The 24,134-nt window shown below is 36.7% G+C and overlaps 2 protein-coding genes and 1 pseudogene across 2 annotated transcripts; 2 read left to right on the top strand and 1 right to left on the bottom strand.

Moving 5' to 3' along the window:
- Positions 1-106: 106 nt before the first annotated feature.
- On the bottom strand, positions 107-3,326 carry LOC137719402 (protein HOTHEAD-like). Its single transcript, XM_068458442.1, has 5 exons — positions 3,132-3,326; positions 2,395-3,039; positions 1,878-2,278; positions 398-951; positions 107-295 (listed from the first exon to the last, which is right to left on the bottom strand). The coding sequence occupies exons 1-5, from the start codon at positions 3,205-3,207 to the stop codon at positions 235-237; spliced, it is 1,737 nt and encodes a 578-aa protein (XP_068314543.1). The 5' UTR covers positions 3,208-3,326; the 3' UTR covers positions 107-234.
- A 10,582-nt stretch (positions 3,327-13,908) lies between these two features.
- Positions 13,909-16,236, top strand: LOC137719394 (pentatricopeptide repeat-containing protein At2g22410, mitochondrial-like; annotated as a pseudogene).
- A 5,167-nt stretch (positions 16,237-21,403) lies between these two features.
- LOC137721233 (sorbitol dehydrogenase-like) lies at positions 21,404-23,452 on the top strand. Its single transcript, XM_068460332.1, has 5 exons — positions 21,404-21,579; positions 21,704-21,771; positions 21,981-22,217; positions 22,323-22,801; positions 22,998-23,452. Exons 1-5 carry the CDS (start codon positions 21,480-21,482, stop codon positions 23,188-23,190), a joined length of 1,077 nt encoding a protein of 358 aa, XP_068316433.1. The 5' UTR covers positions 21,404-21,479; the 3' UTR covers positions 23,191-23,452.
- Positions 23,453-24,134: the final 682 nt, after the last annotated feature.

Raw genomic sequence — 24,134 nt, 5'->3', positions numbered from 1 at the left:
TTAAAACAGAATCGGAAATGCTTGCCTTTTGGTCTTAGTGAACTGAATAATCACATGATGTTCCAATCTAATTGGAAATTATATATTTTGGTAGGAAAATAGAATATGACAACAAAAATATAGATTATTAACTCTTAAGGTTCCAATCTATACAATATTCAATCAAATATCTCAGAGACATCTATTCCAATAATCATTAATCGACTTTATCTTTGGGCAACAAAAGTGATCACATCAATTTTTATTTTTCGATCCACGGAGTAATCTGTCATGCAGAATCCTTTGTCCCATGTACCTGCACCAGATACAATGCAAACATAAAAAAAATGCAGGTTTTATTAATTTTATATAACATTTTATTGAATAACAAGACTATCACACATGTATATATACTTACCTTCCAAGCATCATAACAGTAGCTTGAGGATTAGTACCCGGGGTGCGATAAAACGTCGAGCCATCAACAACCCGAAGAGAATCAATACCAAGAACCCTATATCCTTTATCAACAACCCTTCGAACTTGACAACCTCCATGATAGTGCCATATGGTCATCACAGTGTCTATGCAGAATTGTTCCAAAGAAAATGTAGCGTTGGTATGCTTTCGCCTTCCGTTAACTGGTAAAGTCAACATCAGGTTAATGAGAGCTTCAACCGGCATGTTTTTGTAACGGAACTTTGAGTAGGCTTTGGAGTTCACAACATCGATTATGGTCCTCATGCCTTCAATGCACTTCCTTAAGTCTTCTGGTTCTTTGAAGTAGTTAAAGGTGACAAATGGATTGTCATCAGGGTTTGTGTTCCTCAGCGCAAGATGGCCTGTGGAGAGTGGACCCATGATTTTTTCAAGTATGACTCCGGCTCTGAGAGTTTTATTGACAATTCCGTTTACAGTATCAGCTGCCCAAGCCATGATTTTTGGTGAAGCTCTAAAAGGATGGTGCTCAGGCTGCAAATGTGAAACCAAATTTGAAATTGTGAATTGGTTCGTTTTTGTTATATCTCTATCTATTAAATAATCCACGTATCGGGAAATATGTACGCACAGAATCTTTGCAAACATTTTATAAGAAAAATAGAGCTAAAGTATACTAAAGGGATATTAATCTGTAAAAACTATGATTTGAAGCCTGCTTATACGAGAGATTTTTCTGTGTGACTGGAATACGGAGTGGTACACCGTGTATTTCTATACAAATGATGGGATATGTGTGTCAAAAAGTTAATAACTTAAAAAATATAATTTCTAACTACTTATATAAAAATACGTGATGTACCACCAGTGTTCCGGTCACAATGTAAATTTTCTCCTGTTTGTACTATGTTTAGTTATGATCGGTTCTATCTATGTGTCTATAGTTACCAAACTCGTAAGAGCATCTTTAACAGCTCCCACAAATGTAACTTTTCAAATACAAGTTTGTTGCATTATGTGGCAATTTGAAGATTAAACTTTGCTACTTCACAATTTTGTTCTCCAACAGGCTCTATAAATTTTAATATTATAATATCTAATACGAAACAAGGTGGTCTCACGTTGTTTTGTTGTTGTTGAATTAATTAATGGAATATCGTGAGATAGTACACATTATTGTAATAGAAAAAAAATGTTTGAAGATTTGGTTAGAAACTCTCTAAACCTAGAGAGTGTAGTACAAATCCTAAATTTGAAGAATGAGTTAGCAACTCTCTTGGAGCAAGGAAATCCTATATGGCTCTACACATTTAGTTAAAGTGAATTAAGCAACTGTCATGGTGATGCTCTAACCCTACCTATGGTAATTGGGCCTGATGTTGCACAATAATGTAGTTAAAAGCTGAGCCCAAAAATGCATAGGCTGGCAAGACAAGAGAACAGAAGTAAGAAATGGAAACCTGACTCAAGAAGTGCTTAAAGTGATTGGAAAGCCTATGAGCCAAAGGAATGGGAAGGGTCAATCCGCTAGCTCCTTCAATGTAGCTTTCAAACTTTGTGATGCCCACAACTTGAACCAGGGAGACCTCAACTGGTTGAGGTGAGGGAATGAGCAGAAGATTCATTGGATTATCCGCCATTCCCTGGCCGACCATGGGTTGGTCTGCTACCACCTTGATGCCGTGAGCTCGGAGATGGAAGGCGGGCCCCACGCCACTCAGCATCAACAGTTGAGGGCTCCCAATCGCACCGGCTGATAAGATGATTTCATTCTTCTTGGAGTTCATTTTTAGGTATGCATAGTGCCTAATACCGTGTGCATCTCTATAAATCACACCATAAGCTTGCGGTCTTAGTCTTCCTGCATAAAAAAAGTAGTCACACCATGAGCTAACTACTAAATAAAAAAACTATATTTTGCAATTTTCTTGTATAAATATATGATTTTTCTAACATTATTGGTCAATAAACGCTTACCAGGAATGTGTCTAAACAAGATTTTTTGCACACGTGCATTCAAATAAACATTGATCTTTCTAGGGTCTGCATACTGAAGCAAATCTGCAGCTGTGTGTCTATGTCCATCTGCATCAAAAATACTCCCACCAACTTTAGTCCCATACAAATGCTCATAGGTAAACCCATTGTGAGGCAAGACTCCCACTTCAAGCAAACCATCTCTGAAAGCAGTCTCCCACTGCAAAATCTCCGGTTCAAAAGCCACCACTTTCTCAACCCATTCATACGACTGATTGACCATTCTCTGGTTCCAACCTACTTCCTTGATGTAATGTGTGCTGGCACGCGTGTAAAACCCAGCGTTCACTGCTGAGCCGCCACCCAGCACGCGTGCCCGGATGTTATAGACGCCATCCTCGGAGGTGAACTGCTGGGCTGGGGATGTGGGAGAGATGTCCAAAAGAGTGGGGGCAAATTTGTCAATGTTGATTATGTTCGGATTGCCATAAGGCGAGCCGCCTCTTTCCAGGACTAAAACGGTGGCACCGTGAGAGAGAGTGGCCGCTAGCGGACACCCTGCGGTGCCTCCGCCAATGACTATGTAGTCATAGTGAACCACTGCTGGGGCTGATATTGCTTCTCTAACAAATGTATAGTCCGGAGCTGCACACAGATTTATAATGGAAAAGAAAAAATAATTAAAATGCTCATTCATTTATTTAATTTGCAACAACTTATGCGTACAATATTCATACCTTTATCGGAATAACAAATGGGAAGCAACAAGAGAATTCCAGCAAGAAGATAAGCTCCAAAAAATGTAGTACACATTGTGACCTCTAATATAATTAACTTTCCCCAGAGATAATAAAATTAATTTTGCAACATATATATGACGATCTGGGTGTGTTCTTGATTTTAATTACCAAAAACCACACTAGCTACTCACCCTTAAATAAGCCTAAATCCTTAAGGCCCAGTGCCCTAGCAAACGTTCTTTGTGCACAAAAAGAACGACCTAAAGATGTAGATACATTTTTAGTTGAACAACATAAATTTTCACCCACTCATGTAAAGAATCAATGCTCTTCATACGCACCATTTCCATTTTGATCACTAGCTTAAACCCTAATTAGTCGCTTCCTTGTACACGAAGCACAGTCGTCGAAGTTACAAAATCTCAGATTCATGGCCCCATGCATGCAGAACATTAAGTATTACTGAAATTTGAGGAATATATAAAGTCGTCACGTAAAATCGAAATGTTTATTAATGGTACGAATTTTGGATCCTATATATTGTCTAATATATATTCAACTGCGTGCACCGACCGAGTACTTGTTTTTTTATGCCTTGATCGAAAGTTTTTGGTAGCTAGGTCTAATTAAGTGAAATTAACTTTTTTGAAGTAGCTCAACTGCACGGAGAGGTATTGGTTGAATCTAGTTAATTCCAAGATTATCAATGGAGGTCCTTTTGCGTAGTCAATTACCTGAGGACCTGACTTGGTTTCATTTCCAGATGTAAATTCTACTTCTGGATTAAAAAGTGAACAAAGAAGCATTATTTTCCTTTCTCTAGGAGGAAATTTTGTTGGATAGTTCATTCAGTTGTAAATATATGACTAATTGCAATTTTTTTTTCTTTTCGGAAACTGGAAATGTATTAACCATGGCAAGAGATGCCAAAGAGTACAACGAAAGCCAAACAACAGACAAACAACCAAAAAACAGACAGGAAGTACAAGGGGGTAGAAAACCCGACACTCGAAGTCAAGCTCAAAGTGTCCCCCCTCGCACCCCGAGCACAAAATTAAGGCAGGCAAGGTAAACCATCATTATTCAGGACATGCACTTGCGAAGATGAGGATCGATCAACCCAAAACACATCACATATCTCCACACATCTACACGACACCAAATGATCAACAGCCAAATTGGCTGATCTTGGAATCCAAGACCAACGAAAGTGCAATGTTAGAATGAATCAATATTATCCTACTCATAGTCAACAATAACTCCGGCACATTCATTACATGGCCTTAGGACGATGCATATCGAGATTATACAAAAAGTTTATTTTATTTTATTTTTTTTTAAAGTTTATTCCAGAATAAAAAAGGGCTAACAAACCGAACCACACATTAAAACGATTGGACGGAATCTAGCCCCCAATTATCCTATATGCACTAGGAGTACAAACAGCTAAAAAGAATTAACGTAACGTAAAGGATTTGCATATAATCCCTAAATGTTTGGCTTAGAGCTTGTTTTGACGTGATAATATGGGCATGCCACTTTCTATGTTGAGTGTTATCTCACATTAAGAAAAGAAGGGACATTAAATGTGCTTATAAATAATTGTGGTATTTCTTATATTGTCAATTAGTTTTATAGTGAAATTTTAAATTTTTTTTATGGTATCAAAGCAAATTGTCTTGCATATTAAACCCAACGGCTACACGTGCTCCACGTTACCCTGTTTGTGTTGTCCATGTGTTAAGCTTGAAAATTTGTTACACGTGTGGAGGGATGTTGAGAGTGTTAATCCACATAGGGAAAAAAAATTCATTTTGCATGTCCTTATAAGTTTTTTTTTTTTTTTTTTTTAAAAACCTCAACGATACGATGGGATTTTATGGATATCGAAAAAAAGGGTACACCTAGTCAGGGGAGAAATAAACCTAACCCCTCAAAATACAAGAAAAATGATAAAAAAAATACATGAAAAGAAGGGGGGGACATCCTTACCCTTCTAGAAACAAAAACAATAAAGATACAAGAAAAAGAGGAGGGGGGACATAAAACCTAACCCCTCTAAAGCCGAACCTAAAAGTCTAAACCTGCAAAACAAAACAAGCAACATCACAAGGTTAAGAAAAAAAAAAAAGTGAGACAATATAAGTAATTAAATTACTTTACATATTACAATTAGTTTTATAATAAAAACTCAACTTTTTATATGTTAAAAAAAAAAAAAATCACCTGTTCAAAAAAAGAAGAAAAGGTCACCTTATGAAGAAGCTCATAGGAGACGTTCTCCTTGAAAATGACTAGAGATAATAAAATCACCAATCAATAAATCCATGACAGCACTCAAGCTAAAGGTTGAGCTCAAATTGATTGGTTTCAAAGCTACCCCAGATCATATTATAAACCCAGGGCCCAGTGTTGTTCAGAAATGTCCACTTATGTGATCTGTTTTTTTGGGAAAGGGATGCTTTCTAGATCCCTTCCTCCTAATTTACCAAATCAGGAAATTCTTATCATTGAAAGTTATAATAATTTCAACTGTTGGATCAAATTTCAATGACACGAATTCCCTGATTTGGTGGATTAGAAGGAAGAGATCCAGAGATGATCCCTTTCCTGTTTTTTGGGACAATATGTTTGTTTATTTAGAGCTTCCCATCACATTGGGACCTGGATCCTCTTCGAGGCAAACCCTCGGGATCCTGCTAAGCGAGAAACACCGACGGTTGAATTTCGATCCAACGGCTACAAACAGGAGAGTCCCTTTTAAAGTTATAATAATTATAGCCGTTGGATCAAAATCCAACAGCCCATGTTTGTCGCTCAGCAGGATCCCGATAATTTGCCTCGGAGAGGATCCAGTTCCATCGCATCGAACCTTTTTGAAACAGAAGTACTTCTCGGTAAAATAACTTGTTAGGAGCTTTAAAACTACAAATATATTTTGTAATTTATTATTATTGTTTAGTAATATTTATTTTTTTCCCTTTAGAATATAAATGTATCATCAAATAAAACACTCTTAACTACGTAAAAACATTTTGAACTATTCTAAAAACACTTATGCATAAAGCCTATAACTTCAGGGGAAGTTTGGGTTGAGATCATAACAAACTTATTTTCTCATATTTTTTATTTGATTTGCTTGTTTATTAGTGTATACATTTGGTTATGGTGTGTTGTATTTTTGCTTAAGCCAAGTCAACTTTATCCATACTGTACTTGGATGTTTCAAGTGCACAGCACGTCGCTGGTTTTGTTGAGATTAGGTCATCAAACATGTAACATGATGACCTACCAAAACTAGATAAGATGATTACTGCAAAATCATCCACATTCCACACCCCGATCACCCAAATGAAACGAATTATAGGGTATGCAATATACCCACGAAACAATCCACATTTACATACGATAACGTATGCTCAATAGTAAAGAGGGAAGCAATTAGCAAGCAACCGAAGAATATATTTTGCATTATGCATGTAACTGTTATTTCTTTTTCTTCTCTTTTTTTTTTCTAAAAAATTTTGAAGAAAAGAATTAGGTGATATTAACTCGTCAACACTGCGAGACACTAACTCTCTCCTGAAGAAGAAAAGACCGTTGCACCTAAAAAGCCCCCTCACGGACCCCCTTTACTAGATTTTTATTAGAAGTATGAAGAAAAAGAAAAAGTAAACCAAGCGGTCGACTAGCCAATACCCACTAAGAACAACTAACAAAAATGACATGTTCTTGAATTGTTGAACGCTTTGCTAAAGGTATACCTAAGAGATAAACAAGATACGAAAAAGACGTCTAATCGACAGCCAACAAGCGTTTCTCTGCTACGACGCCCAAAGTAAAGTGTGACGAACAAAGCAGTCAAGCGAGGAAGAGTTAACTTAACTGGTATTTTTTTTTTTCCATAATTATTTCTTTGATGTTTATTACTTTATTTGCAGTTGCCTCTTTTGAATAACTGTGCTTGAAAGTCTCTTATCTATTCTGTGGCGAGCGGCTTGATCTAGCTGGTAGTTTCCAAAGGTATAACTGCTTTGTAGTAAAGATGGTCAACTCTACTATCTAAATGTTGAGGTTTCCATCCATATAACCCAACTAATTTAACGCATTCATGAATAGTATCCATCGTTTTAATCTCTAATTACATAATTAAAAGAGATTCTATAGAAAGAAAATGAAGGAAACATTTTTGCAAAGTGAAATAATCCTGCAATCTGTTCGACGAACATGTCAATTCACAGTTAAGGTTGGTCGGATCTATGGCATGCATGTTGAAGCATATCTGACATCTAATGAAGTTAAATATCTTTTTAGACCAGTATCGCTTGTATCTAGACATGGTATACCAAAATAAAAAAATTTGGTTACCAATGTAGAGTTGCATTAACATGTGGCACAATAAGGAGCCGTCCTATATGAGCTAGGGAGTGTGTTGAAGCATGTTTCACATCGAAAACCTTATGAAATAAAATCCTCTTATAGTGAATGGTTCTATTAGTAATTAAGACCTTATTATCCTTCAAAAGAAACATTATTGATTTGGATTAGTAATGAAGGGTGTATCTTAAATTTTGTCCATGCAAACCAAAATACAGTTATGGCTCTATTTCAAAATCCAAAAACATACTGCAATGTAATTATAAACACGTAAAAATATTTTGTTATTTTTAAAAAGGACGCACCTAGTCAGGTAGAGAAAAAAGCTTATGGTTGCTATTGAGAGTGTTAATTCTTCAAGGAAAAAAAAAAAAAAAAAAATTTACATGTACTTATAAGTAAGTTGATATTAGAACTTTGCTCTCATCTTTCCCAACTGCATGCCATATCTTTTTCGGCGTTACCTTACTCACCAAACAATTTTAAAATCTTTTAATTGTTTAAATTATTATTTTCTTATTCATAAAATTTGTTCTTTCTTCACCGCAAGTACTCAAGGACCTGTCGTCCCAATCAGAAATAGCCAAAGACACAGGAACTAACAGGAAGAAAACAAAAGGTCGTCAATTGATGCATATTAATAATTAAAATTAATCCAATATTTTGAACAAAAAAAATTAATCCAATTTTATGACATAAGATTTCTTTATTAATGCAAAGAACAAAAGTACTAAATGTAAACAGTTTCAATTTCCTTGATATTTTTTCTTATACAGGATACATATTACACGGGCTATCTGGGCTCATAGGAAACCTGTGAGAGTAAAAAATCTCAGAGCCTCTAACACTTAGCCGTAAATGAAAAAAAAAAAAGAAAAAAAAAGAAAAAAAAAAGAGTATTGGGTGCTTGTTTATCTGAATTTTAAGAAGAAATTGAAAAATCTGACATAAAATTTAAACTATCCTAAGAAATGATATCTATGATTTTCTATATATGTTACAACTTACAAGCTACTACTATGCTGCCTGATGATCAAATTGAAAGCTTTGATTTAAATTGATGATATATCTATGCAGCTGATCGTTTGGTAGGAGTGATCTTGATGACTAGTCCAGGGAAAACATCATCCGGGTCATGGATATGAGGGTTCCGCTCCACGATATACGGGTCGTCGCACTTGTCACTGATGGTGTGGAGGGTTTCACCTTCTCCGACGACATAAATTTCATCACACGGCCGGTTGATCATGAAGTAATTGAAGTGTTTCCCTCGAACCGAGTTGTTGTTGTCCGGCGTAGAGTTGTTCTCTCTGATGGAAGCAAACAAGATCAAGGCTAATAGGGCTGTGGCGCAGTACCATGAGGCTGCGTCTGCCGCTTCTTCTGGTGCCATATAAATTAGGGTTTAGATAGAAGTGAAAAAGATGAGATATGAGGTGATGTGTTTTTTATGGAGCAGAAAGAGGTCTGAGTATTTGTATTTATAGGTATATGGGGGAGATGTGTGTGTTTATATGCCAGGAAGAAAGACAGGTTTTTGGTTGGTTGTTTGCGTTGGGAGGATGTCGGGTTCAACGTGGACTTGGATACAGTCATCACCTTCCTTGGCTACTACTGATTGAATTAATGAAAACGACATGATTGGTTTCTGAGGTTTTATTCATTTGGATTCTAATTTTTTAACTTTTTTTTTTTAATTTGAGAAAGAACCTTCCATTTGGTTAGGGCAATTAGAATAGATTTTTAGAGGGGCTGCAACTAAGGCGGTGAACAAGAAATATATATATATATATATATATATATGGGGTGAGTCATGAGTGTGGATGCTAGATAACGGATTTGGATCCTCTTCGGTCTCCGGATCCCCTCCCTGGGGATCCCAAGATCAAGATATAAGGACCGTTTACTAAAAATCGTGCGGCTATAATTAAATTTTTTTTTTTACGTAAAATGATATTGTTTTACTTTTAAAATATAAAAAACATTTAATTGTGGCCGCACGATCTTTGATGAACGGTTCTTGTGCCTTGATCCCCGGGATCCCCAGGGAGGGGATCTGGAGAGGATCCAAATCCCTAGATAATGCTGCAAATATAAGGTGCTAAGATTTTAAAGAGAGGGATCAACGGTTCACAATTAAATATATTGATATTTTTTCTTAATTTTATCTTATTTAATTGTCAATTGTCTAATTAGAATCTTATATTATTCAATAGAAGTAGCTGTGAAATAATATTTCTATATACAAAGGGAAAATTTTATACATAAAGCCTAGCTAATTAAAAAAATCGTATTATGGGAGTTTTTGTAATTGAAATTTTTAATTTAATAATTAAAAGAATTTAAAGAAAGGTAGTGGCGGAAAATGTGGGGTGGCAAATAGTGTGGAAGAAAAAGGCAAATGGCGTGAGGAAACGGAGCCCTTTCCCACCCACCACCTAGAAAAAACCCGTAACTATCAAGTCATTAAGCAACTAACCTAAAAAGAAAGCTTCAAATTTAATGCTTTACAATGACTAGGGAGTAGGGAGCCCTTGACATTTTTGCACCAAATGGGTCTTTGAGACTTTTGGACTTAGCCTCCTTGCGTGTTCCAAATTCTTGGCGTATTGGACCAGCTGACAAAGTCGCCTCCTCAAGGAAAAAACTTGCGAAACGATGTCTTGATTATGTCATTTATATGACATTTTTCATAAAAACATAAGATTTTGTATATTTTGTTTCATTCAAGATTAATATCACGTAATCTTCACTTGATTCTAGAGTTGTCCTATTCAGATAGCATTGTTGAACATATTCTCCTCTCTTCCATGGTACAATTAGGAATGAGCAACACAATAGCCAAACTCTAGCATCTTTCTTTTTCTTTCGTTTTATTAGAGGGTGTGAACCGGTGAACCTATTTAAAACCTTCATTCCCGATTTCCCGAACCCCCAACTAAACCAAGAGAGGAAAGGTTTGACATTTTGGAGGGTTAGTTTTAGGGTGGATCATCAATCAATGTGAGGAAAGTCGGGAGTTTTTCATGGGATCATAATATGCATGCATACATGCATTTAATCGATCGGCTGAGAGTCCTTCAGGTCGGTAGAGAATTGAGATGTGTGACCAATGGAGATGGATAGCTATTAGCTACTGGCTGTTAATTTTTGGATCCAAATTCAAAGCCCTAGCTTTGCATCAAAAGTTTACTTTCACAGTTAGAAAATGGGTACGATTAATTATGTAAGTTTGGCGATTAATTATGTAAACCCAGGAAAGCTAGCGGCTGGTAGTGTAAATATTCAGCCACAAAAGTTATGAATGGTTTATTTGTTTGGTAAAGTGGTGATCCCCATTCTATTTGAATTTGAGATTTAAGTACAATATTTACATGTATTGAATACAATCATCATTTCAACTGTAAGATGATAATTATATAAAATACAAATATTCACTTAAATATTTATGACCGGTAGATAGTGATTATACTAAAACATGTAAGTATTGTAGTCAATTCAGCCAAATTGAGTAGCAAATTCAATGGTTGGTAAAATATAAATTTGATTTTTACGTTTTTCCTCTTCTCTCGACTCAATTGACAGGATCAAGATTAATAGTGAAGGCTAGTGAGCTATTGAGGCCCTTAGTCCTACCAAACTTCAGCAACATAGCAGTTCAATACAAAAACAGGGAACTTAAAGAAAAAAAAAATGATTTCCCCGCTCATTTTCTTTCTCATGACTTTTGTGTGCATAAGTAAAAGAAGAGTGAGAAAACCATTGCATATTTTCATTGAATCAATAGACAATTACATCAACGGTACATTCTCAATTTAGGTATGAAATTCAAACAATGAAGAGGAAAACGAGCTAAAAAATGGGCAGTATATATCCAGGACCATTCCAAGCTTTCAATTACTTAAATAGCGACTCTAAACCAACAAAGCTCTCATGTAAGGGAAACGTCTATTGTACGGAACCTTACTCTTGTTTTGCAAAGAGACTGTTTTTATGACTTGAACCTGTAGCCTTACGGTCCCAAATGAAAACATTGTTGCTATTTAATTAGAAGTGAATTCAAGTGTGATTTCTTTAGTAAAATTACAGAGTATCAAGTATCAACAAGTTGCATTTGGACATAGCTGACTTTTGAGGGAATGCAAGTAAGGCAGAAGTCTCCTGTATAGAAAACAGGGTAGCTTATCCTCCCACGCAACATGGATATATAACTTTGTATATTCATGGTGGCCGTCCAACTTGACAATCAACCAACCCATTGGACGATTCTCTAGAAATTGGTACGTCAAAAGGGATCCGGATCCCTTTCCCTTCAAAAATTTCCGCCTCGATCTCAATAAACAAGCTGAATTATATAACCACCAAATATTAGTTTTGTTTTATCCATAAAAAAAGGATATGTTAATTTCTATTGTGCACATAAAAATCATAAGATCATTCAGACAGTATATATCATTAGCCAAAACAGATTAGTACATTTGGAACACAAAATTAAAGTTTTTTAGCACTACGATAACAATTTCATTATAATATTATATTGATATAAATATTAAATAAGATGTTCTGAATAACAGTTATGATGTTCTCAAACTTCAACAAAACATAAAAGGCAAACTTGATCAAATTAATTGTCATCGTAGTAGATTTAGGGCGATGAGAAATGCTAAGGAGGTTTTCTCAAAGTGAGGCTCTTTATGAATTCTCCGCCTCCTCATGTTTTTGACACAATTCATGTGCCAACATTATAAAAATGTAACAAAAAACATAAGGTGGCAGAGAGTCCATGGCGACTCCTACGTTGAGAGTCTTCTTAGCATTTCTCTTAGGACGATACGTACCCTTATTTGGATTTGGTGCCTTTCCCTAAAGAGAAATGTTTTTGGCACAATGTGTCGCTCTATGAATTCTCTGTCACCTCACAGTTTAACGTTAATTCTCGTGCCAACATTATAAAATATCGTGCAAAAAACATGAGGTGCCGAAGAGTCCATAGAGAGTCTGACTTTAAAAAAATCCTTTTAGCATTTCTCTTCCCTAATCTGGTGTCACCATCCACAATTATTCAGTAAATATATCTTAGACATGACATGGTTATCCAATTGCAATCAAGTAAGTGATGGGAAGCAATATAAAGACATTTTTATCAAAACCATATTTTTACACTAAAAAATCAATCATTGTACTATTCACTTTACCTTTTATTTTATCCTTATTATTAAAATTCAAAAATTTCAAATCATTTTCATTAATTTTTCTTTATATCAATTGCTGGCCATAGTCCTAATGTCAATTATCCTCTAAACATATTTCAACCACATTTGAGCACTAAAACAATATTGTGAAGTGACATCTCGGTATTAATCATTTCTGTCTTCCACGACGTATGACAAATTTTCAATTGGTGTTTAATTGCCATCGTTGTGGCTACCTAAATGGGTGACTGCTAGATTATATTTGTCACATCACAAGCCGCAGGGTCATGAACAAACCAGCGGCCTTAAAATTTGAGAATTGATGGGGACATTCTTTCAAAAATAAAACTTTTTATCAACTTATTTATTTGACATAATGTTTTTGTAACGTTGGCACATAAATTGACGTTAAATTGTGAGATGGTAGAAAGTTTATGATAAATTTCATTTTGAGAGAGTTTTCTTAACATTCCTCTAAAAACTTTGGTCCATTATATATAATGTGGTTTATGGAAGATGATAAAAGATGGAAGTAAGAAATTTTGTGTGATGCACGATGTTTATAATTTTGAGGAGATCGTAATTATAAGTTTCTTTAACAAATAATTCATTTTCCAGTTTGACAAAGTTCATAATGGTAGTTCATCGTTCTGAAACCGAGGAAGACATAGAGGCATTTCAGTATCTCTGTGGCCACTATCGTGTGATTCACTAACATTAGAAATCAAACCCATAACGTGCTATATGAAATACGAGTCTGAAATTTGTCAATCACTAGTCACCCCATGGTGGTCCATTTATTTCTTCATTCAACAAAGTGGACTAGTATTGTGTATATGACGCTATGTCTAGTCTAAGTCGCATAGAAAGGGGCACCAACATAGCACTCTTATCAGTATTCAGTAGACATGTATTATGATACTTTCTGTTTCGTTTTTTTTATTGAAACAATATATATTGTTGATAATGTATTGATAACATGTACGTACAGTTTTTACATTATCATGATGTAAAGAGCATATCGACTTTGTGTTTCATAACTCAGATATTTCGGCCCTATCAAGTTGGTGGCAGCAAAGAGGTCCATGGCATGAAACAAGCACTAGCCCATGATTTATAGTAGGGGATCTTGCTGGACCAAGTATGGACCCAAATATGTTAATTAATTGTTAATCGTTCAATATATTAAGCCCAAGCTTAAACAAGATGGAAACAGCACTGGCGGCAAGGTCGAACAACTTCGACTTTTGCATCTAATCCGATTCAAATTTGACCAAAACCAACGCCGATCCTCATGAAACTCGCAGCACCCATTACGCGCCACTTCACCACCTCTACGGCGGTTCAAAAATCAGAGCGAGCGGCCACCAGACCAATCACCTTGTGCTCAATCAAAGAGCTTCACGCACACCTTATCAGAACCCACCTCCACAAAGACCCGTCATCTTCCATCTCCGAGGTTATCAGAATTTACGCGTTATCTCCGCCGTATTTAAACAAAGCCCATTTAGTATTCATCAAATTGAGCGACCCACATTCTTGGTTTGGAATTATATGATCCGTGGATTGTCACAGAGTGAGAAACCAGGTGAAGCAATTAACCTGTATAATCGTATGTACCTTCAAGAATTGGCCGGGAATCATGTGACTTTTATATTCATTTTCAAGGCTTGTGCTCGAGCTTCTGATATTGGAAATGGGAAAAGGGTCCATGGCCATGCGTTCAAACTTGGGTTCGAGTCGTATCTTTTTGTATCCAATGCATTAATTCACGTGTATGCGTATTGTGGTGGTTTGGGTTTTGCGCAGAAACTGTTTGATGGAATGTGTGAGAGAGATTTAGTCTCTTGGAATTCTTTGATATGTGGATATAGTCAGTGCAATAGGTTTGAGGTTTTGGGTCTATTTGAGGCAATGCAGGCAGCGAATGTGAGGGCTGATGCGGTGACGATGGTGAAAGTTATTTTGGCATGTAATTACTTTGGGTGAATGGAAATTTGCTGATTCTGTGGTTAAGTATATTGAAGAAAATCATGTTAGGATTAATGTTTACTTGGGAAACACTATGATAGATGTGTATGGAAGGCGTGATTTGGCGAATTTGGCTTCGGAAGTATTTGATCGGATGGGTGAAAGAAATATAGTTTCTTGGAATGCCATGATCACAGGATATGCGAAAGTGGGAAACTTGGTTGACGCAAGAAAGCTTTTCAATGAGATGCCGAAGAGGAATGTGGTGTCTTGGACTTCCATGATCACTTGTTACTCTCAAGCTAACCAACATTCTGAGGCGGTGAGTCTTTTTCAAGAAATGATGGCAGCTAATGTGAGACCGGATGAAATAGCCGTGGCTAGTGTGCTTTCTGCTTGTGCCCATGTCGGTTCACTTGATGTGGGAGAGGCTGTCCACCACTACATAAAAACGCATGGTGTGAAAGTAGATGTTTATGTCGGAAACGCTTTGATAGATATGTATTGCAAATGTGGGGTGGTTGAGAAGGCAATGGAGCTGTTCCAATGGATGGAAAAGAAAGACTCTGTCTCATGGACTTCGGTAATTTCAGGCCTTGCTGTCAACGGTTTTGCAGATTCTGCACTCGATTGTTTCTCGTGGATGTTGAGAGAAGGTGTTCAACCAACTCATTGTAGGGATTTTGTTAGCTTGTGCTCATGTGGGATTGGTAGAGAAAGGATTGGAATATTTTGAAAGCGTGGAAAAGATTCATGGACTGATGCCAGAATTGAAACACCATGGATGTGTTGTGGATCTTTTGAGTCGCTCTGGCAAACTAGACAAAGCATATGAGTTTGTACAAACTATGCCGATGGTACCAGGTGTTGTAGTATGGAGGATATTGCTGAGTGCATCCAAGATTCACGGGAATGTGGCCCTAGCTGAGATTGTCACAGCCAAGCTTGTAGAACTGGATCCTTCCAACAGCGGGAATTACATTCTCTCATCGAGTACTTACATAGGTTCAGATAGATGGGACGATGCTATGAAAATGAGAGAATTGATGGGTGAGAGAAAAGTGCAGAAGCCATTTGGTCGTAGTTCCATCAATATAGATGGCATATCTTCGAACAACCCTCAAGAGTCGGGACTGATCACTTGAATGCATATGATTATTAGCATTATCAATTATGTGCTCAGCATCGGATTGACACGGTTGGTCTTGGAACAGAAGAGAGGCAAGAAACCATTGTGTACCATTTACACCTTCATCAGATCTCGGCTCCACAGAATAGTAGCAGCTATGCGGAAACGACGGCATGACTGACAGCTTATGTCGTGCGAAGGACATAAGAATAGATGCGTAGTCATATGCGAACACCCTTCACCTGTGGTATTCATTAGTGGGTGTTTGCTTACGTCCATACATTCATATTATAACACCTAGATTGGTAATATTGTGTGGTGATAAAATAAAAAACGTCGCCAGATAAGTTAGCCTTAATTACAACCAATCTAGAGATTTTCAAGGCATACGGCTTGTCGTACGTGCTCATATTGTTCCATATGGTTGTAAATATCAAGGCTCTAAAAAACGCTAGACGCTAGTCGGGCAGCGGACTGACACCTAGCACCTAGGCTGCTAGGTGGTGTCTAGATGGGTGCCTAGGCGGCTTAGGCTGATTTAGGTAAATTTCTTGTATATCTTGTAAATAAGTATATACTAATACTTACCAAAAATTATATTTATATGAAATCCCTAAATAAGATAGTAAAATAATAATAAAATGCATATCTAACAAGTCCAAAAATCCATAGCACTTGATGTTATGAACTGATAGCCTGACAATCAATGTTTTTTTAATGAGAAAGAAATTAATAGCACTTGATGTTATGGATGGACTGACAGCCTTTTTTCTTTAAGAAAAGTCAAGACTAGCTGTCCAAACTTGAATGGACAAAAAAAAAAATAATAACAATAAAAAAAATAAATTAAATAGCTTAGAAGTTATCACGTGGGTTTGGAAGGAAGAGAGAAACTAATTTTCTCTCATCTTCTTCCTCTTCGCGAACACATACCAGAAGCATGAAGTCCAGAAAAACTAGAAACATTCATCCTTTCTCAAGTTCGAACACAGAAAAAATTGAAATTCCCAGACCGCCTAGGCCACCCAAGGGCCACTCAGGCCGCCTCAGTGCTTGCCTAAACCCTGTCCCGATTTTGCATTAATCCCGGCGGTTGGCCACCACCCAATACCCATGCCGATTTTTAGAAAACTGGTAAATATTATAAACAGAAATTAATTTGTCAATTTAAAAGCTTGCTATGTTAGATGACAGGCCTTTAACACTATTATAAAAATCCTCTCCTAGGGCCGCCTAGGCTCCTACTAGGCGCTAGAGGGTTGACCATCGTCTCGATTAATTTATAGGCTTTTGAAAATTAAGAAATGACGCATAGACTGGCCTAAGCGTCCGCCTAGGTTGAGACTCTCACTTAAATTCCATTTTGTATTTTATTTTTTCAATAAATTGTAAGACATTTGTTATACATGGATGAACACTCATTATATGCTTGTTCCCATGTTTTCAATATTTTTTTTTATTAACTCCCATATTTTCAATATGTTCTATAATCTATATGTCACATCCCGGCCCGGGGCGGATCACTTCCCGGGCCCGCTCCACCACCGTAGCACGATATTGTCTGCTTTGGGCTTACCATTCCCTCACGGTTTTGTTTTTGGGAACTCACGAGCAACTTCCCAGTGGGTCACCCATCATGGGATTGCTCTAGCCCCCTTCTCGCTTAACTTCGGAGTTCCAACGGAACCCGAAGCCAGTGAGCTCCCAAAAGGCCTCGTGCTAGGTAGGGATTGAAATATACATATAAGGATCACTCCCCTGGGCGATGTGAGATGTCACATATATGTCATTCCACATTGCAATTTAAGTATCCTAGTACAATTATGTACTTTTTTTAAGTATAAGAAGATATTTATTTTCATGTTATATAATAAACTAATTATAATTATAAAAAATCACCTATGTCCCACCTAGATGCCTAGGCGCTAAATCATTTCCTGCCGCCTGACTAGCGTCTTTGAGAACCTTAGCCTTTATCGATGAAGTTGCATGTGAATCTTTCTTCACCCTTATACCTTTTGTTCTTTTCTTTTTATAAGTCAATGTCCATTTCATATCACAAAACTACAAGAACCATAATTTATTAATGATCCAGAAACTTTGCGTACTTCCTATCGTATCATAAATTGTCGTATACCTTTTCTTAGACAACTATGATAAACCAACAAGAACAATAAGCTATCAAAAATTGAGCCAAACAATGTATATCAAGGTAACATAAATTCTACAAGACATACACAACATAACAATGAACAAACCTCGCATAAGGTGTTGAAAATAAGCCAACTATATATGTCACGCCGATGCACTACGTCTACCAACTAATTATTAAACTATATAGTACGAATCATTAAAAACATTTGACTAATTAAGAAAAGGCAATAAAACGGGCATTATCTCATAAGCATGCATTCTTGTTTCCACTCACAGTAGGGCATTTGAAATATTATTATTTAGGGTTTGGCATCATGAGAAACAGTTGGTGCCGACTCGTATCTGACTAGACACTGGCGTGGCATACATTTTCCCTCATTATTGTTATTTCTGGAATCCAATTATTGACCGTACTATGACAGTTTTGCAGATTTAAATCTCCCAATCTTCGGGGACCATCGTGTGGGTGGGATTCGACGGTCTCAGAATATCATCCCACATATTATTCACGTGAATATTAGTCAGTGCGAGGTGTGCCACGAAACCTAGGCTGGCAATAGAAGGACTTATGTGGTGATTGTGAAGAATGATTTGTATGAAACGAGAATGTAAAACTAGTTGTATCTTAAATCATGCATGCAACGCCATATAGATGACATGCAACGCCATGTAGGATACTCAAATCACAAAGCGTATTATTTTTTTGGGATGTTATGTGAAAAATTTAAAATAAATGATTTATAGGATGCTACGATGACATTTCTAAAGAGAAGGAATTATAGAAAACAGAAATATAGAGGTCATTCTCGTGTTGAGTTTGTTGAACAAACGATATTATCTACACTAAGAGAGAGGGGATGGGCTTAGCCTCACAATGGGCTAATAATAATGTAGTTTAAATTTGCTTTTGTCGAGAATCGAACCACTAAGAGAGAGGGGATGGGCTTAGCCTCACAATGGGCTAATAATAATGTAGTTTAAATTTGCTTTTGTCGAGAATCGAACCTAAGACCTCTCATTTACAAGTGAAGAGGAATACCATCAGACCGTAGTACTAAGTGGCTCTCGTGTTGAGTTTGTGACACTATTGAATCTTTCGCATTTCAGACATTCTAGCTGGCTAGGGTTTCAACCGTACCTAAGCAACTCCCCCTTATAAACCTGGCAGCAGAGAGAAAACATCGATCGATGTATTGGATATAATGAAAAAGTTCATTTTCTTGTTTGTAATTAAAGAGTTGATATTGGATAATTTGGTGATACTATCACTAGTTAATGAAAAATCAGGATTATTAGGATAATTAGGTCAAATTAGGTGAAATATTCAAATTTGGGGTCATACAAAAATGAGGTATTTGATTTGTATCCTTTTTTAATTAGAAGAACGATAACGGTATTATTCATAACGTTAAGAAAGCATGCAATCTTTAAGAAAGACATCATAGTGTAATTCTGGGATTAATTGGTGAATCGGCATGTTTTTTCTCATTGGATAGTTTTTGGATAACCATTATATTTAATCAATAAAATTCTCCTTTTTTGTTCCAAAAATTAATAGGAGGACTATATTCCGATTGTCCTAAATGATCTCACGTAACAAATCATCCCATATTTGAGGTAATTACTTCAAATATGTTTCTTGTTTTGGTTGCATCATCCAAATCATCTTTCAAAGCTATTAGATTAATAATCAAATTAAGTTCGATGGGGGAACAACATGCAGGACAATACGGACGGGAGCTTACGTGAATCTGACTCTGCATTTCGTGGAATACACTCACCAGAGTTCTGAATATCCGTTGAGGAAAATCATGCATGCATATTGTGCTTGCCTTAATTCAGTTACTTCCAAAAAGGCACAATTTTATCGTCGTATTTGTGTAATCTGGAAAAATTAGTTAAGCTTATTTTTAGCTACACCATTTGGCACATGATTTAATATCATTTTGTTCTATGTAACTCAAAAGTCATCACTTTACTATCTAAAGCTCAAAATTCGCTTCACTTTGCCCTCTGAAACTTGATTTTGATGTCAGTTTGCCCCCTGAAACTTGAAATCGTCTCTATGAAACTCAAAATTCACTCCACATTGCCTTAGATCTGTTAGTTTCTTATGTGGGTTGGATTTGGGTGAGCTTGGCTAATCAATTATTTTATTTTATTTTCCTCATCTCTTCAATTTCTTTTAAATTTAATATTCTCTGATTGTTGAATGGTGGTACGTAATGGAGATTTATAATCAAATTTATTGCACATGTGACATAATCTTATTGGGTGTTGGATCTCATGTATGTTTTAGGAGGCAACCCATAAGTTTTAGGGAGAAGAGAGAGTCTACAAATCAAATTGAAACGAATTTTGAGTTTCAATGAGTAAAGTAGTAACTTTTAAGTTACACGGGGCAAAGTGAGATTAAAATGGAATTCCAGGGGGCAAAGCTAAAAATAAGCCAATTAGTTACTACTTCGTGGTATTTGTGGGAAATTTTTCTGTGTAACTGTGACATAATTTTGTGCAGCAATAGTTACATTGGTATTGTGTATGAATAATACCATGTGACTGTAATACACGAAATTTCTTGTATTTGAGGCATAGGAAAGGAAACTATGATCCCAAATTTCGTTGCCCATAAATGAGGAATATATGAAAACTGTGATGTAATAGTCTAACAATGGTGATCACATTTTGCCAAACTATAATATCCGTGGGGTTCTAGCTTTTAATTTACGGGATTGTTAGCAACTTTTGTACTAACCTTTGTAATTGGATTATTTCACTGTACCTGTCATTTTCTTATGGAAAAACAAAATGTTAATGTGTTTGAGTCTTTGACAAGGAATTAATGATGAAAAATAAAAAATATAATCTCAAATACATTCTTTCTTTTTGTGTAAAAAAAAAAATACACATGTTATGTGAAAAATGAAAAGATTCAAATACAAAAGTTGCTAGCATCTCTTCAATTTACATCTTATATTGAGACAACTTTCAAAGTCACAAATGTAACGGTATCTCAAGTTTATATAGTGTTATTATGTCGTTTGCAGTATCCACGTAAGGGTTCAAAATTCATGTCCGGGAGAAACTAAGGTCCAAAATCCCAATACGGATGAAAATTCCCCAAGAAATAGACGGATATAACCAAAAAGTGTGATTGTAACGGATTTGCTTTTATTTATGGCAAATTTGTACATTCGATGAGGACGAATCACCTACGTATAAATCCAAAGTAGATAATACTTTGATTTTGGATTATTCTCGATAGTGGATATAAATATATGCATAATTAGAATATACCGTAAATGTATTTATTAGGTGCTCTATAATTTCTATATTGCAACTTGACACGAAATCTTATTTTGTAATTCCATAGGCTCGCTTGCTTTCAACCCTAGTATAAATATTACACCAAGAACCGCTCTGTTCCCACGCAAAAAAGAAACCTACACCGTGTCTGCCTTCTTTTATTTTGGGTGCAATCTTACTCTGTATATTTCAATCACACAAAAAAGCAAGCAAAAAATGGGTAAGGGAGGCAAAGCTGCTGAGCCAGAAAACATGGGTGCTTGGCTTCTTGGTGTTAACAACATCAAGATCCAACCTTTCAAGCTTCCCAGTGTTGGTATGCACCTTCCCTAAATCTTTTAGTTTCATCGTAGTTTTCTTTCAGTTTTTAGTTCAGTCGAGATATTTATGATCACAACGACTTACATCTCGCACCATTTTCTTGGGATTTCTTAATTTAGGGGCCCATGATGTTCGAGTTCGGATCAAGGCTGTCGGCATTTGTGGAAGTGATGTTCACTACCTCAAGGTTCATCTCCCTTCCATGTCCTTTCCCCTGTTTTTAATATCTAGGGATTTTTAAAATTTTATTTTTGTTGGTTTTAGATGGCATTGTTCATTCCTGAAATAAGAATGAAACCAAAGTTGGAACGTTGATAATTTTCTCTGTTATATCCAACAGATCGGTACCTAATCACTGTGTTTTTTTTTTTTTTTTTTTTTTGGTTTTTTTTTCAGACCATGAAGTGTGCAGATTTTGAAGTTAAAGAGCCAATGGTAATTGGCCATGAGTGTGCTGGGATAATTGAGGAAATCGGGACCGAGGTGATGCATCTCGCTCTGGGCGATCGTGTGGCAGTAGAACCTGGAATCAGCTGCGCACGGTGCCAGCAGTGCAAAGGTGGAAGGTACAATCTTTGCCCGGACATGAAGTTTTTCGCCACCCCTCCGGTTCATGGTTCCTTGGCAAATCAGGTAAAAATATACACAATAATAAAATTTTATAGGCTTTGCGCCAGATTGATATTGTATTATCACATGCATTAATTAGGCTTGTGTAATAACCGTTTCGTTTAACAGATTGTGCATCCTGCGGATCTGTGCTTTAAGCTCCCGGAGAATGTGAATTTGGAGGAAGGGGCAATGTGTGAGCCCTTGAGTGTTGGGGTTCATGCTTGCCGGAGAGCCAATGTGGGACCGGAATCAACTGTCCTGATCATCGGAGCCGGCCCCATCGGTCTGGTTTCGGTGCTGGCTGCCCGTGCATTTGGGTCACCAAGAATTGTCATTGTGGATATGGATGACCAGCGTCTAGCCATGGCGAAGTCTCTCGGTGCTAATGACGCTGTCAAAGTTTCGACAAAAATGGAGGATTTGGATGATGAAATTGCCCAGATTAAGACAGCCATGAAATCCAACGTGGATGTGAGCTTCGATTGTGTCGGTTTTAACAAAACCATGTCAACAGCTCTTGGTGCTACCCGTCCCGGCGGCAAAGTTTGCCTTGTCGGAATGGGACACGGCACGATGACAGTCCCACTTACTCCAGCTGCTGCCAGGTACAAAGCGATTTCATTTCCTGTCCTTTTTTTCTAGCTTTCTCGATAAAATCGAATCGACCCCTCTCTTGTCCTACATCAATAACTTAAGTTTTTAGGCATTGTGGATCAAAAGTGTAACTGCAAGTATGAGCTTAGTAGATAATTAGGGGTTTCTCGCCTTATCTGATATTAGAGTTTTGTCTTTTGAACACAGGGAGGTTGATGTTGTTGGAATTTTCCGGTACAAGAACACATGGCCGCTTTGCCTCGAGTTTTTGAGAAGTGGGAAGATCGACGTGAAGCCGCTCATTACGCACCGGTTCGGGTTTAACCAAAAGGAGGTGGAAGAAGCATTTGAAACCAGTGCCCGTGGGGGAAATGCCATTAAAGTCATGTTTATTTTGTGAAAGATGAGTCACGAGTTGGTGAATTTCGGACCCCTGAGAGGACAAGTTGTGATGGCTTGGAATATCGGAAGTTCATAAATCTCTGATGAGAAATGGAGATGCAAAACTTGTTGATGTACAGAGACCATATACCTTCATTAAACCTCAGCTCCATTAGTGTTTTCTTATTATTATTTTTTTTTTTTGTGATTTTACTTTTTACACGAGTCCTTCAATACCTATGAACTATATATGTAAGATGATGCCTAAAGGTTCTTAACTACGAGGCTTTTTTTTTTTTTTTGACACAAATGGTTTTATTTAACACAAGGCTCATGGTTGTGGTGTAGGGCTTCTCCCATTTCTTTGAACCCTTTATGTTCTACAAAAATAGCCACATACTCATGGCCACATTGTTGTTAACATATAAATATCATTTAACTCGTCAAGGAATATGAGGAATTCAAAACTTTGGACTTACTTTCAGCATTAGGAAGAAGAGAACCATCAAGCTAAGAGTTTGTCGGTGCCTCGCATTTTAGTTGATGATAAACCTCATTCGTAAATGGAGGATTATGGGGTAACCAAATGTGACTTATGTACGAGTTAGGTTAACCAAAATGCAATCTATATTAGCATTCAAATACACTTGGCCGCATTGATTTTAATTGATAAACATAAACGAACTTGTCCATTTAAAATTGTAGTATTTTTATCAACAAAAAAGGACGAGTTCAAGTTCTAGACCTCTTCTAATATTACGAATAAAAGTATCACTAGATTGAGAGTTAGATGGTACTTCGTGTTTTATTTTTTTGGTCAAGTGGCTTTCATACATAGATGCATCGTGAGGAGGATTACGAGAGATACTTATAACGCGAGGAGGATTATGAGAGGTACCAATAACGTGACCTATGTACAAGTTAGGTAAAGAAAAGGTAATATATGATGTAGAAAGAAAAAAA

This window comes from Pyrus communis, chromosome 16 (assembly GCF_963583255.1).
Source record: "Pyrus communis chromosome 16, drPyrComm1.1, whole genome shotgun sequence".
NCBI lineage: Eukaryota > Viridiplantae > Streptophyta > Magnoliopsida > Rosales > Rosaceae > Pyrus > Pyrus communis.
Note: the sequence above shows the minus strand (reverse complement) of the source record. Positions and strands in the feature narration are given on the sequence as shown.